The sequence below is a fragment of the Panthera tigris genome, chromosome D2 (assembly GCF_018350195.1).
Source record: "Panthera tigris isolate Pti1 chromosome D2, P.tigris_Pti1_mat1.1, whole genome shotgun sequence".
In the NCBI taxonomy this organism is placed as follows: Eukaryota; Metazoa; Chordata; class Mammalia; order Carnivora; family Felidae; genus Panthera; species Panthera tigris.
Genome location: NC_056670.1, coordinates 46979834 through 46996127, shown reverse-complemented (window position 1 = coordinate 46996127; position 16294 = coordinate 46979834). Strand labels below are relative to the sequence as shown.

The 16294-nt window shown below is 39.4% G+C and overlaps 1 protein-coding gene across 10 annotated transcripts in view; it reads left to right on the top strand.

Annotated features, from left to right (window-relative positions):
• Window positions 1-58: 58 nt before the first annotated feature.
• The window catches only part of PARG (poly(ADP-ribose) glycohydrolase), a 132362-nt gene continuing 116126 nt past the window's right edge, over window positions 59-16294 (top strand). For 5 of the 10 annotated variants that reach the window (XR_006209030.1, XR_001510073.2, XM_042960253.1 and 2 more), the window contains exons 1-4: window positions 59-528; window positions 6820-6886; window positions 7500-8483; window positions 9797-9980. Coding sequence is in view for 8 of the 10 variants with exons in the window: in XM_042960253.1 (XP_042816187.1) it covers window positions 309-528; window positions 6820-6886; window positions 7500-8483; window positions 9797-9980 (1455 nt within the window). In the remaining 2 variants the exon portion in view is untranslated. Of the gene's footprint in view, window positions 529-6819; window positions 6887-7499; window positions 8484-9796; window positions 9981-16294 lie in introns of those variants that run through there. The other 5 variants (XM_042960254.1, XM_042960257.1, XM_042960255.1 and 2 more) reach the window with 5 other exon arrangements.

The following is a 16294-nucleotide window of genomic DNA, read 5'->3' as shown; positions in this document are numbered from 1 at the left end:
ACAACTGTACGTCCCGGAAGTCGGAAGCGCCTGACGGCCGCCTTCCGGTGGTGGGAAAGTGAATCAAGCCAGAATCAAAGCGGCGCGTCCTGTGGCAGGTGGGGGTGCCTGTGGAAAGGGAAGGCAGGCGACTGGCTAGGGCTTGGCTCGGGAGGCCAGCGGAGCAGCAACTGCAGAAGCAGGCAGCGGCAGAGAGGGAATGGTGCCGGGAGGCGCCGAGGAGGAGGCGCAGTCCGTCCCTCTCAGGGTTAGTGAATGAGGCTCTCCGCCCGGGCCGGCCCGGGGACTGTGCGCTGCGGGTCCCAAGCATGAGTGCGGGCCCCGGCTGTGAGCCCTGCACCAAGCGACCCCGTTGGGGCACCGCTGCAACTTCTCCGCCGGCCGCCTCGGACGCCCGGAGTTTCCCCGGCAGGCAGAGGCGCGTTCTCGATCCCAAGGACGCTCCCGTGCAGTTCAGGGTCCCACCGTCCTCGTCAGGCTGCGTCCCGGGGCGGGCGGGACCGCACAGAGGCAGCGCCACCTCGCTTGGTACGTGGGGAAATAAAGATCTTTGTCCTTCCCTTTGGCCCAAACCTTTTCTTGGTCTCTGAGGACCCAGGAACTCCAGTCGTCCCCTTTCTGGTCTTGTGTGCACTACTCTGAGGCCCTCTTGCCGAGTCACTAAGGCCGCTTAGTGGGGGAATGCGGCCACATTTTCCCACTTGCATTGGTGGGGTGAGAAACCCTGATGAGCAGTCACTCAAGGCCGAAAATGGTAGTAGACTCCACCTGTTTGCTTTCCTCGGGTTTGACTGAGAAATTGCCTTGTTAAGGAGGTCTAATTGTGTATGTGAAGCTTCAACCTCTAGATGGAAAGAAAGCTGCAAAGAAGGTCACAATTTCTCTTGATTCACCCCGGGGTGCAGGGCTGTTAGTATTACCTGGCATTGTACTTGTCTCTGGCATACATTGTTGAACTTGGCCTGTCTTCAGATCCTAAAATCCATCAGTAGAGATAGACAATTCTGTGAGAAGTCCACGTAACAAGAGGTAATGGTTGTGCTGATAGGTGAGGGACATATGGTTAGGGTTAGGAATCAAAAGTACTTTTTAAAAAAATGTTTATTTTTGAGAGAGAGACAGAGCTCGAGGGAGGGCCAGAGAGGGAGAGACAGAATCCAAGGCAGGTTCCAGGCTCTGAGCTCTCAGCACAGAGCCGGGTACAGGGCTCAAACCCATGAACCACGAGATCATGACCTGAGCCGAAGTCAGATGCTTAACCAACTGAGCCACCCAGGCACCCCAAGAGTCAGAAGTACTTAATCCAGTCTGTGGGATCAAAGATATTCTCCCAGAAGATGAAATGCTTATTTTGAAGAGTGAAGAATGTTGAAGAGTTAGCTAAAAAAGAGGAAGTAAGGGAGGGTTCCTGAAGTATAGCTGATGCATACTGTCAACAGGGGAGAGTAGTGAGAGATAGGGCTGCAGAGAGGTAGGCAAAGATCAGATCATACTGGGACATACAGGTAATGCTAAGGGTTTTGAATGCTAAGGGTTTTATCTCTGAGGGCAACCCGAAGCTTTTAATGGGTTTTTAGTAGGGGAGTGACTTTACACACATGCGTGTGCATGCATGTTTACACACACACACACACACCTTTTTTCTTTCTTTTTTCAAGGTCTCTGGCTTATGTGTAGAAAATGAAGCATGTATTGAAAGGGAGCAGAAGCGCAGGCCCAAGACTAAAGGAGTTAGTGTAGGTGGGAGATAATGATGGTTTATACTTGGTTGTGGGCGGTAGGAAAGGGGAGAAGTGGATGGATTCGGAGAGAATGGGATATGTATTTTGTATCTCATAAGAAATATATCTTGCTGGAAATACAGATTTGGGGATTCTTGGTATAAACGTGGTGATCGGTGCTATGGAAGTAGATCAGATCATATACAGCATGTAGAGAAAATAAAGGCAACCTAGGACAGAAACTTTAGGAACACCATCATTTAAGAGTAGACTGAAGAGAAGTAGCCAGAAAAGTAGGAGAAAATCTTGGCTTTTGTTGTGTCCTGCAGGGAAGAGAGCATTTCAAAAAGGATGCATTGCTCAACAGTGATGCATTGGTCAACTGGACAGAGATCAGGCAGTCTTCAGGTGAATGATATAAACTTAGTTTTCTCAGGACTTAGAGGCAGTGGGGAGTACACCTGAACTAAATATTGAAGGATAAGCAGGATTTACCGTGTAGATCAAGGAGAGAAAGAATTAAATAGGCATAGGGAATGGCATGTGCAAAAGTGGTAGGACTGGAGCACAGGATGACAGGAGTGACAGGAGGTGAGTCCAAGAAGAGGGGCAGAGCTTGTTACGGACAAACTTTAGTGCGATTTCAAGAAGTTTAGACTTTATTCTGTGGTTAATGGAGGGCCACTAAAAAGCTTTTAAGAAGGGAGATAACATTTGGTGAGTATTTTAGAAAAGATGGCCTTAGTGGCCTTTGGACTTCTCTGACTGCGGTCTGCTGTATAAATTTCACCTGGTACAAACAGTAGGAAATCTATGAACTGAGTAAATATGCCATATTTATTACAAACATGTTTCATGAAATAATACCTATTATATATGATGCATTCTTATGTTGTATGTATTTTGTTAAAAAAAGTCCATTGTAGTTTGTGTAACACTGGGTTAGAGAAAGTCAAGACTAGACCAGGAGACCAGTTACAGGAAATAAATGCGCTTGTCCAAAGTGATGTACCTGTTCTTTTGATATTGGTGCTATTTTGAAGATGGAGAGGAAGGAATGGATTTAAGATTTAGGAAGATTTCAGGGAACTTGGTGATGGAGAGTGGAGGGGAGGGGCACTGAGGGTGACCTCCAAGTACTGTATCTGAACCTATCTGAGAGGCTGATTTCCATATAAAGGTGGAAGAGTTAGTTGCAAGTGGAGGGAGGCAGTCAGTCCTCTTGGTTGAATCTTCTTATTTCCTGCAGATTTCTGCAGAAGAGGAACCAAATTAAAACTTGGGCTGTACTTTATTATGTGTTACTATTTGTGTATACTGGGCACAGGACACCAGTTAACAAATGTTCACAGTCTAAACAAAAACTATTGTTTCAAATTTGGAATTCTTTAGGAATGTGGTATTTAAAATTTTAATATATAGTCATCCTAGGAGAAGTAGATGAGAAAAGGAAATGGATGTTCGTTCAACATCTTTAAATTTTGTGTTATTTACCTTCCTGGGCATATTCTATTGGTCGAAAACCGCAAACCCTGCATAGAACTCAGGGTGCTATTCACATTCTGATGGCAGCTCCCCTTTTCTGCCTTTTATAGCTACCTACAGCTTCTCTCCCTGCTCCAGGCAGTCCAAGTGTAGGTCAGTGATGGGTGGTGGTGGTGGTTGTGGGGGGACTGGAGCTGGTTTGTCTCCCTTCCCTTGAATCATTCCTTCAGCCTCAGTGCTGTCAAAAGCATCATCAGACCTCTTTCCTCATCTCAGAACTCCCCGTCCATCACTTTTTGGTCTCTCCGCACCCTTCCTTCCCATACCTTATCTTGCTGCTGATTGAAGAGACTTTTGAGGTGTTCCTTTGAAATGCAGGTGAATTTCAAAGCATTTTGTGTCTTTTGCCTGTGTCTATAGCACCTATTTGATATGCTAATTGACACTAACACAGTGGTTACTGAGTGATGTTCTGAGATTAAGTGTAAATGGTGTGAAGTCAGAATAAAGTTGGAGGACTGCTGATATCCGTGAAAATGAGATTGGGTGAATTGTTGAGTTTCTACTTTGTGAGACTGGACACTTCATATTTTCTCTCATTGATCTACATAAGCCTTGAAGTACGTATTTATTGTTAATCCTATTTTATAGGTGAGGAAATAGAAGTGAAGCCCAAAGAAGTAAAGTACCAGTTAAGTGACTGAGCAAAGATCTCAGTCCAAGATCTTGACTCCAGATCTTTTATCTTTTTCATCACCTCTTTTACCCTCCTTTTTGCTTGCTGTGATTATTTCTAGTAAAAAGAAAGAAGTTCCCAGGTAATGTGGGAAGCATAATTTTATGCTCATTTTGGTAATAATGGGTAAAACTCTGAAGCAGTCCTGTGAAATTTTGCAAAAGAAACCTTTGGAAGCTAGAGTAGTGGTATTGGAAAGAGAAGTAGGGCTCTCAGAAGGATTAAGGAATGTTTTATTATCAGGAAATACTGGTTCCTCACCTCTTGCTCCTCTTTTATCCTGTTCTCAGGCTTCAGGAATTATACTAGGAAACTATTTTTTTATTTTTTATTTTCTCAATATATGAAATTTATTGTCAAATTGGTTTCCATACAACACCCAGTGCTCATCCCAAAAGGTGCCCTCCTCAATACCCATCACCCACCCTCCCCTCCCTCCCACCCCCCATCAACCCTCAGTTTGTTTATACTAGGAAACTTAAAACTGGAGAGAGAATACATTCTCATGTCAGAGCTGTAGGAGAACACTTCATAGTTTCTTATGAAATGATGTATGTAGTCTTTTGGTTCTCTAGACTTGCCTTTATAGTGCTATGCTTTGTGTTTATGTCTATTATAGGAACCTAGCTATTGCATACCATTTAATCCTTATATTTATGGAGAAAGATGTTTTATTTTTTAAATATTTATTTATTTTGAGAGAGAAAGAGCAAGAGAGAAGGAGAGAACCCCAAGCAAGCTCTGTTCTGTCAGCGCAGAGCCCTACACGGAGCTTGGTCTCACAAACCATGAGATCATGACCTGAGCCCAAATCAAGAGTTAGATGCTTAATTGACTGAGTCACCCAGGTGCCCCAAAAGGTGTTTTAAATTCTACACTGACTCAAAAAGTGAAGTTTTGGCTCCCTGCTGGTTTGTAATTTGAGGATATTCTATACTTGTGTTTGATATAATGAAATTAAATAGAGAAAGATGGAACTACAGAAGAAGTCTCGGAATCAAGTTGTTCATCCTCTTCTGATTGAAACCAATTTTTTGTCTGAAGCCTGATTTTCTGTAGAAGTGCTAACTTAATAAAAGCACTAAAATAGTGGTATTTAATAAGGAATATCAAATATAATACTTTTTGTGATAGAAACTTTTTAAAATGCTAATCGAAGAATTTTAGTTGGAATGTTAGTATTTTATGTAAGGAATGAATTATATGGGACTCAAATATAGTGATAAAGCTGTATATTTTCATATATTTAGGACAACATCTGTTTTGCTCACATTATGGTATTTGAGAAGACCTAAGCAAATAAAAATGAGTCTATGACTTAAGGTGCCTAGATTCTTACATTGCAGTTTGGGGAATAGTTGAGAATGTTTAAGATTTTATATCTTATTATACTAAAATATTACATACATTTAATCCATAGTTTAGTTAATTTTGAAAGCATGCTTATTTCTAATGCTTATGTAAACTGTGGTTTACATTTATTTGTGTTGCATTTCTTCAACTGAGTTATCACTTCTACCTTTGCTATTGTCTGCTGGTCATTTCTATCTAGTCAGCTCTTCAGCATCTCAAATTTAGTATGTTCACATTTGACCAAATCATATTTTCCCCTAAATCCAGTTGTCTTATATTTCCTACATTTTTACTTAATGCTGTGACTATCTTTTAAGTATCTCAAACTTAAAGCTCAGTGTCACCTTTAACTTCTATCATTATGAAGTCTGTAATGACTCTCATTTCTCAACTTTTATTCTCTATTCTCACAAGGACTAGTTTTGGCCTTTGACCATTAGTTCTCCAACCTAGTTGCTGATCATCTGAGTCACCTTTTGAAAAAAATACAGATTCTAGCTTCCTTTGTTGACTCCATCATCACATATATAGATTGATTCAGTAGGCCTGGGGTCTAGCCCTGGGATCCATTAATTATCAGCCCGTTGATGATTCAGATGGTTTGGGAACCTCTGACTTAACACCAATAGCTTCCTTGCTGGTTTCTATCAATAGGGTCTTCCTTCTTGCCCCTTCAGATTTTCGCTCCAGGCTATCTATCATGCATGACTGACAGCCTCTTAGATTTGAATTCTGGAATTACAGCTCTGAGTGTAACTTAACACTTTTTCATACCTCTTTGTGGTAGCTGACTTTTCAATCATATTTTGTGTTGATTTCTTTTTAAGTTCTTTATTTTTCCTTGCCATTGATGCCTTTGCTTATGATTTCCCTTTGTGACTACATTTATTCTTCAAGGCACAATTCAACCCCTATTTATCAGACTGTTCTACCTATTCTAGTTCCCTAAAGTCTTTTCTCAGAAATACTTTAATTCCTTTTAATCTCATTTAATACTAAGGTAGTTAAGAACTAACTTAAGTTAGTTAAGAACTATTTATTGATCGTATACCAGTTTGTGCCTTAAACATCTTGCATGCTATTTCATTTAAACCTCATAATAACCCCAGGAGAGGTACGGTTAATTTGCATGTTTACAAATAAGGAATCTGAGACACAGAAAAATGATTCCTCACAAAGTTGCTTAGGAATCTAATGGGAGCACTAGGATTTGAATCCAAGTCGTTTGATTACAGAGCCTGAATTCTCACCCATTAGTCCATACCAGCTCTTTTAGGGGCATGTTGCTTACTACTCTATGCCAGATGCATTTATATAATATTTTTATCTTATCTCCCATTACTTGAGTGTGGCAGGAATGATTAATCTCTGTTTAACCCACAGAACCTAGCACAATGGCTTATGTGTATAAATGCTGCTATAGGTATTTTCTCTTTGAAGGCATGTATGCATATACATAATTGTTTTGGTGTGTGTGTGTGTGTCTGTGTGTGTGTCTTTTTTTTTTTTTTTTTTTTTTTACAGTTTTCAAACAAAAGACTATTACCAGTTGGATGGACACTAAAGGAATCAAGACAGCTGAAGCAGAAAGGTATAGAAACATACCCATACAGAGAAATGAATAACATGATACATGAATGTTTTATCTTGCTTCATGCTTTTTCTCCTCGCTTGATCCCACTTTTCTTTACATTTATTCATTCTTTCAGATTACAAATAATAGTGTTTTAGAGTCTAATGTATCAGGGACTGTCCTATATACTTGAAATACAAAGATGAAAGAGGAATAGTCTCTGTTTCTAAGATAGAGTATAGTGGTGGTGGCATACTCAAAAATACACAATCATTACATAGTGTGATAAATAAGACTTGACTGTCTTATATAAACAGAACAGTGGTAGTTAGTATATAGGACAATCAGCTTCACCTTTGCAGGAAGGCCTGCCAGGAGGTGAGTCCAGTTTAACATTTAAAGGAAGAGTAGGTGTTTCCCAGGCATGAGTTGGGAAAAGGGCATTACAGGCATATGTACCAAGTGATGGAGTCATGAAAGAGCATGTTCTGTGTTTAGGTAATCACAAGTAGTTTAATTATTACTATGGTAGTGGTAGTGTGGTTGTGTGGTTGGATAAGTGATTTTTTTATAAGTTCTTTCTATTGTATCAAGTTCTATTGCCTCATTAGTTCTTTCTATTCTGTTGTAGTTTGCACAGTAAAGAAAACAATAACACAAGACTGGAATCCATGATGAGTTCTGTACAAAAAGATAACTTTTATCAACATAATGTGGAAAAATTAGAAAATGTTTCTCAACTAAGTCTTGATAAATCACCTGTTGAAAAAAGTACACAATATTTGAACCAGCACCAGACTGCAGCTATGTGTAAGTGGCAAAATGAAGGGAAACATACAGAGCGGCTTTTGGAAAGTGAACCTTCGACAGTAACTCTGATACCAGAGCAGTTCAGTAATGCTAACGATCAGTCACCCCGAAACGATGATCACAGTGACACAGATAGTGAGGAGAGTAGAGATAATCAGCAATTTTTGACACCTGTAAAGTTTGCAAATGCAAAGCAGACCACAGAAGATGAACAGGCCAGAGAAGCCAAAAGCCACCAGAAGTGCAGCAAGTCTTGCCATCCTGTAGAAGACTGTGCAGGTTGTCAGCCGGAAGAGATAGATGTGGTGCCAGAGAGTCCCTTGTCAGACATCGGCTCTGAAGATGCTGGTAGTGGACTGAAAAATGCCAACAAATTGAGTAGACAGGAGAGTAGCTTAGGAAATTCTCCTCCATTTGAGAAAGAAAGTGAACCTGAGTCACCAATGGATGTAGATAATTCCAAAAATAGTTGTCAGGACTCAGAGGCAGATGAAGAGACAAGTCCAGGTTTTGATGAGCAAGAAGATAGCAATTCCTCCCAAACAGCTGGTAGACCTTCAAGGTTCCAAGCAAGAGAAGCCGACACTGAATTGAGGAAACCGTCCTCTTCTAAAGGAGGTGAAATTCAATTACATTTTCAATTTGAAGGAGGAGAGACTCGCAGTGGAATGAATGATTTAAATGCCAAACCATCTGGAAGTATTTCTAGCCTAAATGTAGAATGCAGGAATTCCAAGCAACATGGAAAAAAGGATACTAAAATCACAGATCATTTCATGAGACTGCCTAAAGTAGATGACAAAAGGTAATTTTTTTCCACAAGAGTGTCTCCAATAGTGTAATACATTTTATAATTTTGTAAGGGGGTTTAACAGAGTTATGGTTTAGATTGAAGCAAAGAAATAGTTGGTTTCTTTTTAACTTTACGATAAATATGTAATTTTTAAAAAATGTTTATTTTGGAGAGATAGACAGAGTTGGGAACAGGGGAGAGGCAGAGAGAGAGGGAGACACAGAATCTGAAGCAGGCTCCAGGCTCCGAGCTGTCAGCACAGAGCCTAATGTGGGGCTCAAATTCAAAAACCATGAGATCATGACCTGAGACAAAGTTGGCGCTTAACCATCTGAGCCTCCCAGACACCCCATGTTAATGCTAAATTTAAACCTAGATTCAAAAAGATCAGGGACAGAAAACAAGAAGTAAATAAATATTGTTAATTGGATTTTTTTAGTTTCATGATCTTCCTTCTGAAATTTGTGGGGATAATCAGAATTTAAAAATATGAGGTTGATAGTAGCTTCTGTTTAGCCATTTTTCTAGGCCATTAATACTGCATTTTCTCCTCAAATGCTCTGATGTGCAGGCAGGTGATGTTGTACTTCATAAATGAGAAAACAGATTTGAATTAGAGAATTCACTGAAATTATAACTTGTGGGTAGTAACGCTGAGATTTAAAGCTGAGTCTGTCTGATTACAAAGCTTACATTTTTGCAGTTATTCTATTTGGAATCTTAATCTCCATAATTTGTGATATTTTCTATCACATGTGCCACAATAAGCTCACTTTGCTGAAAATTGTTGTCTAGAGACCTGAGAAGTAGCTGACACTGTGAACCGTGCCTCATTTGGCAGTGCTCATATTCTTACATGGTCAGGTTTTTTTTGGAAGGCGATTTTATGTGTTCAGAAATTCGTGGGGTGCCTGGGTGGCTCAGTCAATTAAGCAGCCGACTTTGACTCAGGGCATGATCTCATGGTTCATGAGTTTCAGCCCCGCGTTGGGCTCTGTGCTGACATCTCAAAGCCTGGAGCCTGCTTCAGATTCTGTGTCTCCCTCTGTCTCTGCCCCTCCCCTGCTTGTGCTCTGTCTCTCTCTCTCTCAAAAAAATAAACATTGAAAAAAAAATTTAAAAATAAATTGCTTCCATAGACTTGAAAATAAGCTCTTCAGTTTTACTATGTTTTATTAGTTTTTCTTTTGATTGTAAATACCAAGGAGAGATAGCAAGTCTGGGACGTTTTTAAACAATAACATTCTGGGTAAGTTTTATACTTGTGTACCTAAGGAAATTTAAATAGGCAGATTTGTGACTGAATACGTTTGTTTTGACCTTAGAAAAGAACAATGTGAAATCAAGCATCAAAGGACAGAAAGGAAGATACCTAAATACATTCCACCTCACCTTTCTCCAGATAAGAAATGGCTTGGAACTCCTATTGAGGATATGAGAAGAATGCCTCGGTGTGGGAACCGGCTGCCTCTCTTGAGACCATCTGCTAATCATACAGTAACTATTCGGGTAGGTATTTCCTCTTACCTATAAGGAGAGAAGACTCTTTAGTCTTCATTTATTGCAGTACTTATTGATGTGAAAAACAGGCCCAAGGCACAGAAACTGTTTCTTTTTTCTTCACAAAGTACCAAGAAGTCTATAGATTGGAGAAATATAACAATAGCTTTCTTAATGCAGTACTTAATACATCCATAAGATGAATTATTGTCAGGTCATAAGGCAATTGACTTTTTCAGTATTTTTTTTTAAAGTCACTGGATTCTTTTCTTTCTTTTTGTTTTAAATTCAATTGACAGTATTTGTTGAGCACCCACTATTTGTTAGGTAGTGGGTTAATCTCTAATGGGTTAGTCCCTAAAGTTCAAAATTGTGTATGGTTCAGTATCCTCAAATCATTTTCTAGTTTTGCCCTCTTTTCTGAGCTCTAGATTATTCTAGGCATCACCATCACTATTCCAGAGGTGTCTCAAACTCAACATGTCTAAAACCAACCTCATTTTTAAGAATTGTCGTTAGGGGCGCCTGGGTGGCTCAGTCGGTTAAGCTCCCGACTTCGGCTCAGGTCGTCATCTCTCGGTTTGTGGGTTTGAACCCCAAGTCTGACTGTGCTGACAGCTCAGAGCCTGGAGCCTGTTTCAGATTGTGTCTCCCTCTTTCTCTGCCCCTCCCCCACTCACATCCTGTCTCACTCTCAAAAGTAAAAAAAAAAAAAATTAAAATTGTGGTTAAATATACATAATATACAGTTTACCCTTTTAGCCATTTTTAGTGTCCATTTCATGGCATTGGGTACATTCACAATGTTGTACAATTATTACCAGTATTCATTTCCAGAAATTTTTTATTATCCCACACAGAAACTGTACCTGCTAAACAATAACTTTCCATTTCTCACTAGTCCCTGGTATCCTCTTTTTACTTTCTGTAGCTTCTTTTTTGAAGAAACAACTTTATTGAGGTAGATACAATTTACCCATTTTAAGTGCTCACTCATTTCAGTGATACTTAGGTAATTTACTGAGTTAGGCAACCATCATTATAATCCAATTTTAGATTTCTGTCACTCATTGGGTCGTTTTAAATAGTCATCTCACTTTTTAGTCTCTATATTAGATTTCACAGGAACTACCTAAAAAATCTCTGCTATTATACAACTTAGTCTAGATGTGATTAGATATTTTGAAGTATAGAATTCTTTTTCATGGTTATAGGTGGAAGTAACATTGAACAGGTTGTGGAGTTTGAACTGAGCTCTAAAAGATGACCAGACAGGGGCGCCTGGGTGGCTGAGTCGGTTAAGCATCCGACTTCGGCTCAGGTCATGATCTTGCGGTCCGTGAGTTCAAGCCCCGCGTCGGGCTCTGTGCTGACAGCTCAGAGCCTGGAGCCTGTTTCAGATTCTGTGTCTCCCTCTCTCTCTGCCCCTCCCCCGGTCATGCTCTGTCTCTCCGTGTCTCAAAAATAAATAAACATTAAAAAAGTTAAAAATAAATAAATAAATAAATAAAAGATGACCAGACATTTCTGAGGGGGAGTTAGTAAGTCAAGAGAATTCCAAGACAGATACATAACCTTTATAAAAAAGGGCTATGTAGTGGGGATCCTGGGTGGCTCAGTTAGTTAAGGACCCAACTTCACTTCAGGTTATGATCTTGCAGTTTGTGAGTTCGAGCCTAGCATCAGGCTCTGTGCTGACAGCTCAGAGCCTGGAGCCTGCTTCATGTTCTATGTCTCCCTCTCTCTCTGCCCCTCCTCTCTTTCTCTCTCTCTCAAAAATAAAAATAAAAAAAAAAAACAAACAGCTCTGTGTGGTTGAAAAACTATTTGTTTTAGACATTGAAAATAATTGGTTTGTTAGAGCTTAGAGTTTGGATGGGGAATGGTGGAAGATAAGACTTGAAAAGTGGATTGGGTCCATATCATAGAGGGGTTCAAGTGCCAGGAATTGGACTTCAGTCTGTAGGTATTGGAAATTGATAAAAGGCCTGTGCACACAATAGTTATTACTGTAGCAGGATTAATCACACAGCTGTGTGTAAGGAAAATGGAAGTGAGGATCCATTGGAAACAGATAAGGGATGTTAAGAGCTCTTAAAATCGGTAAACTTTATCTACCTCAATGAAGTTGTTTCTTCAAAAAAGAAGCTACAGAAAGTAAGCTAGCAGGTAAGAAACGAAAAGGAAGGGGACTATAATTATCAAATTGTGCTGCGTTAAAGTGGCTCAGGGGTTCTTAGGAAATTTGACACAACATGTGTTTTCTAAATTATATTTTTAACTGGAAAACCTGTAATAAAAGAACAAACACACTCAAACCTGAAAATGCTTAATATATTTTAACAAAAAACAACAATATTTTAACAAAAAAAAATTACCATTTGAAACTATTTAGGTTAGTGAATAGAATTTTCTTAATACTGTGAAAGAGATTTTCTTTCTTTCTTTTTAATTTTATTTTTTATTTTTTAAAATTTACATCCAAATTAGCATATAGTGCAACACTGATTTCAGGAGTAGATTCCTTAGTGCCTCTTACCCATTTAGCCCATCCCCCCTCCTACAACCCCTCCAGTAACCCTCAGTATGTTCTCCATATTTATGATTCTCTTATGTTTTGTACCCCTCCCTGTTTATATATTATTTTTGTTTCCCTTCCCTTATGTTCATCTGTTTTGTCTCTTAAAGTCCTCATATGAGTGAAGTCATATGATATGTGTCTTTCTCTGACTAATTTCACTTAGCATAATACCCTCCAGTTCCATCCACGTAGTTGCAAATGGCAAGATTTCATTCTTTTTGATTGCCAAGTAATAACTCCATTGTATATATATACCACATCTTCTTTATCCATTCATCTATCGATGGACATTTGGGTTCTTTCCATACTTTGGCTATTGTTGATAGTGCTGCTATAAACATGGGGGTGCATGTGTCCCTTCGAAACAGCACACCTGTATCCCGTGGATAAATGCCTAGTAGTGCAATTGCTGGGGTGTAGGGTAGTTCTATTTTTAGTTTTTTGAGGAACCTCCATACTGTTTTCCAGAGTGGCTGTACCAGCTTGCATTCCCAATACCGAGAGAGATTTAAGTGTAAATTGAGTAGTAGGTTGATACAAGCTTTAGCTGTGATCCCTAGCTTTCCATTTCGAATTTTGTATTTCTTAGTCTCAATTTCATGTATTGATGCTAGCATAAGTAAAAGTTATTATAAAAATTATAATAGTTTTATTTGATTTAAATATAATGAATGTCAGATTTCTTAGGGGGAAAAAGAGTTCTGCTATTTAAGAAAGTTTGAAAATCATTGAGATAGGGTAATGTGGAAATAAAAAAGAAAATAGTTGGTTGCTTTGTTTTGAGGTAAAATTGATAGGATATGGTGAATTCTTAAATATGGGTGAAGAGGGAAAATGCAGGTAAAATTAAGAAAAGGCCGAGTGACTGACAAGATGTTACTGGTGGAAAATTTGGAGAAGAGATTGGGGAGGTAAGTGATATTTTGACTTTACTGCCTTTCTTTATACCACTGCCCATAAAGAAAACCCAAATTATCCTATACCGTCATTTTTTAATCTCTGTAATTACTGTTTATTTTTAGATATCCAATGACGTTTGAATTTTTAGAATCTTTAAAATCTTTATTTTTATTATAAAAGTAGTACAAGGTCATTGTAAAAAAAGATGCAGGTCTCATGTGATAGTATATAACTCAAAATCCAAGTCTCTCAGTCCTGTTTCAGAATTTTGGTGGATTAACTTCTAGATTCTTTTTTCTGAATATGGTAACATGATATATATGTAATTAATAGTTATTAAATAAACAGCCCAAGTTACATTTCCAAGATGCCAGATATTAACAGTTATGAAATTTAAAGTAGTAAAGTAAAGCTGATATTTACCATTAGAAATGTAAGGCAGTCTGGAAGCGCCTGGTTGGCTCAGGCGGCCAAGCATCCAACTCTTGATTTCGGTTCAGGTTATGATCTTGTGGTTTGTGAAATCGAGCCTCAGCTCTGAGACTGTTTGGGATTCCCTCTCTCCTTCTCTCTATGCCCCTTTCCCGCTCTAGCACATGTTTGAATGTGTGCTCTCTCTCTCAAAATAAATAAACATTAAAAAGTGGGGGGGGGCGCCTGGGTGGCTCAGTCAGTTGGGCACCCGACTTCAGCTCAGGTCATGATCTTGCGATTTGTGAGTTTGAGCCCCACGTCAGGGGCTTTGCTGATAGCTCAAGAGCCTGAAGCCTGCTTCGAATTATGTGTCTCCCTCTCCCTCTACCCCTCCCCTGCTCATGCTCTGGGTCTCTCTGTCTCTCAATAATAAACGTTAAAAAAAATTTAAAAAAAAGGCAGTCTGAAATTGCAGGGGCATGTCGTTTGGTGCTTGATTATCTTTAAAGACATGATAAACACACATGCAGGCACACAAACACATATACACACACATATGGACATACAGATGCCCACACACAAAGCATACTTTCATATATATGATATGTTCCCCTGTCTGTGGAGCTGGACTGGTACCTGTTTTGTCACCTCTGATTACATGGGATATCTTTACAAAGTCACCTTTGGGGACTTCATCTGGAGTTGAAAATACTTTTAGCATAATTATTGACTCTTGACAATTCTTTCCTCTGACTATTCTCGTTCTTTGGCTTCTATGATAACATATAATCCTAGTTTTCTTTCTGTCTCCTTAGCCATTTATTATATTCCTTTAGTTTTTCTGGCATATGTGTTAAAAATTGTTAGAGCTCCTCAAGGCTTTTCCATAGGTCCTGTTTTCTTCTCTCTCTCTGGGTGGTCTTCTCCTACAACTTTATTTCTCTTGAGTGCTTATTGGATAGTCTTCCTTTCTATAAACTGTTCCCTTTTTTTTTTTTTTAATTTTTTTTTTTTTTTAACGTTTATTTATTTTTGAGACAGAGAGAGACAGAGCATGAACGGGGGAGGGTCAGAGAGAGCAGGAGACACAGAATCGGAAGCAGGCTCCAGGCTCCGAGCCATCAGCCCAGAGCCCGACGCGGGGCTCGAACTCACGGACCGCGAGATCGTGATCTGAGCCCAAGTCGGCCGCTTAACCGACTGAGCCACCCAGGCGCCCCAAAACTGTTCCCTTTTTGAGGAACAGTCTTCCTTTCTTCTTTTTCCTCGTTCTTTTTATCCTTTGGAGTTCAGCTCAATTGCCATTTCCTCAAGGAAGTCTTTTTTTTTTTTTTTTGGATGAGTTTATTAGTATTTTTTTTTTCAAGTTTATTTATTTTGAGAGAGACAGATACAGCATGAGTTGAGGGCACAGAAGAGAGGTGGAGAGAGAGAATGCCAAGCTGGCTTCGCACTGTCAGTGCAAAGGGCTTGACATAGGCCTTGAACTCACAAACTGTGAGGTCATGACTTGAGCCAACACCAAGAGTCAGATGCTTAACTGACTGAACCACCTAGGCACCCCAAGGAAACTTTCTCTAAGCTCACCGGTAAGTTGGAATTGTCTGAAATAGATTCTCATACACCATGAACCTTTCACTCATAACATATTACAGTTCAAATTTTATATTACTGTGATGGTTTGATTATTTGCAGTGAAGTACTAATTCATGCTACAACATGGATGAACCTTGAACACATTACGTCAAGCCAAAGAGGCCAGACACAAAAGGCCATATGTTGTATAATTCCATTTATATGAAGTGTCCAGAATAGGTAAAATGTATAATTTTTCATGTTTCAAATATCGCATTTCTCAAACGTTTACTTAATGCTTATTATAAGCAGCATATGTGTATGTGTACACATACGTATATATTTACATATGTATATATTTCTATACGTATACTTATAGAAACACATAAGTCAGGTTTCATCATAAATATTCCGAATCCACAGTTAATATGGTTATTATTCTCAAGAAGTTTATAGTCTAGTGGGAGAAGGAAAAACAGGTGTGATCTGGTATGGTAATGATCTAATAAAACAAGAGGGAGTAAACTGTCCTTAAAAAGTTTTGAGGGGCGCCTAGGTGGCTCAGTCGGTTAAGCATCCGACTTCAGCTCAGGTCACGATCTCGCGGTCCGTGAGTTCGAGCCCCGCGTCGGGCTCTGGGCTGATGGCTCGGAGCCTGGAGCCTGCTTCCGATTCTGTGTCTCCCTCTCTCTCTGCCCCTCCCCCGTTCATGCTCTGTCTCTCTCTGTCTCAAAAATAAATAAACGTTAAAAAAAAAAAGTTAAAAAAAAAAAAGTTTTGAAAAGTTCTTAAAGAAAATGAAAATTGACCTGAGTGTTGAAGGTCATGATAGATGTTTAACCAGATGGTGTAT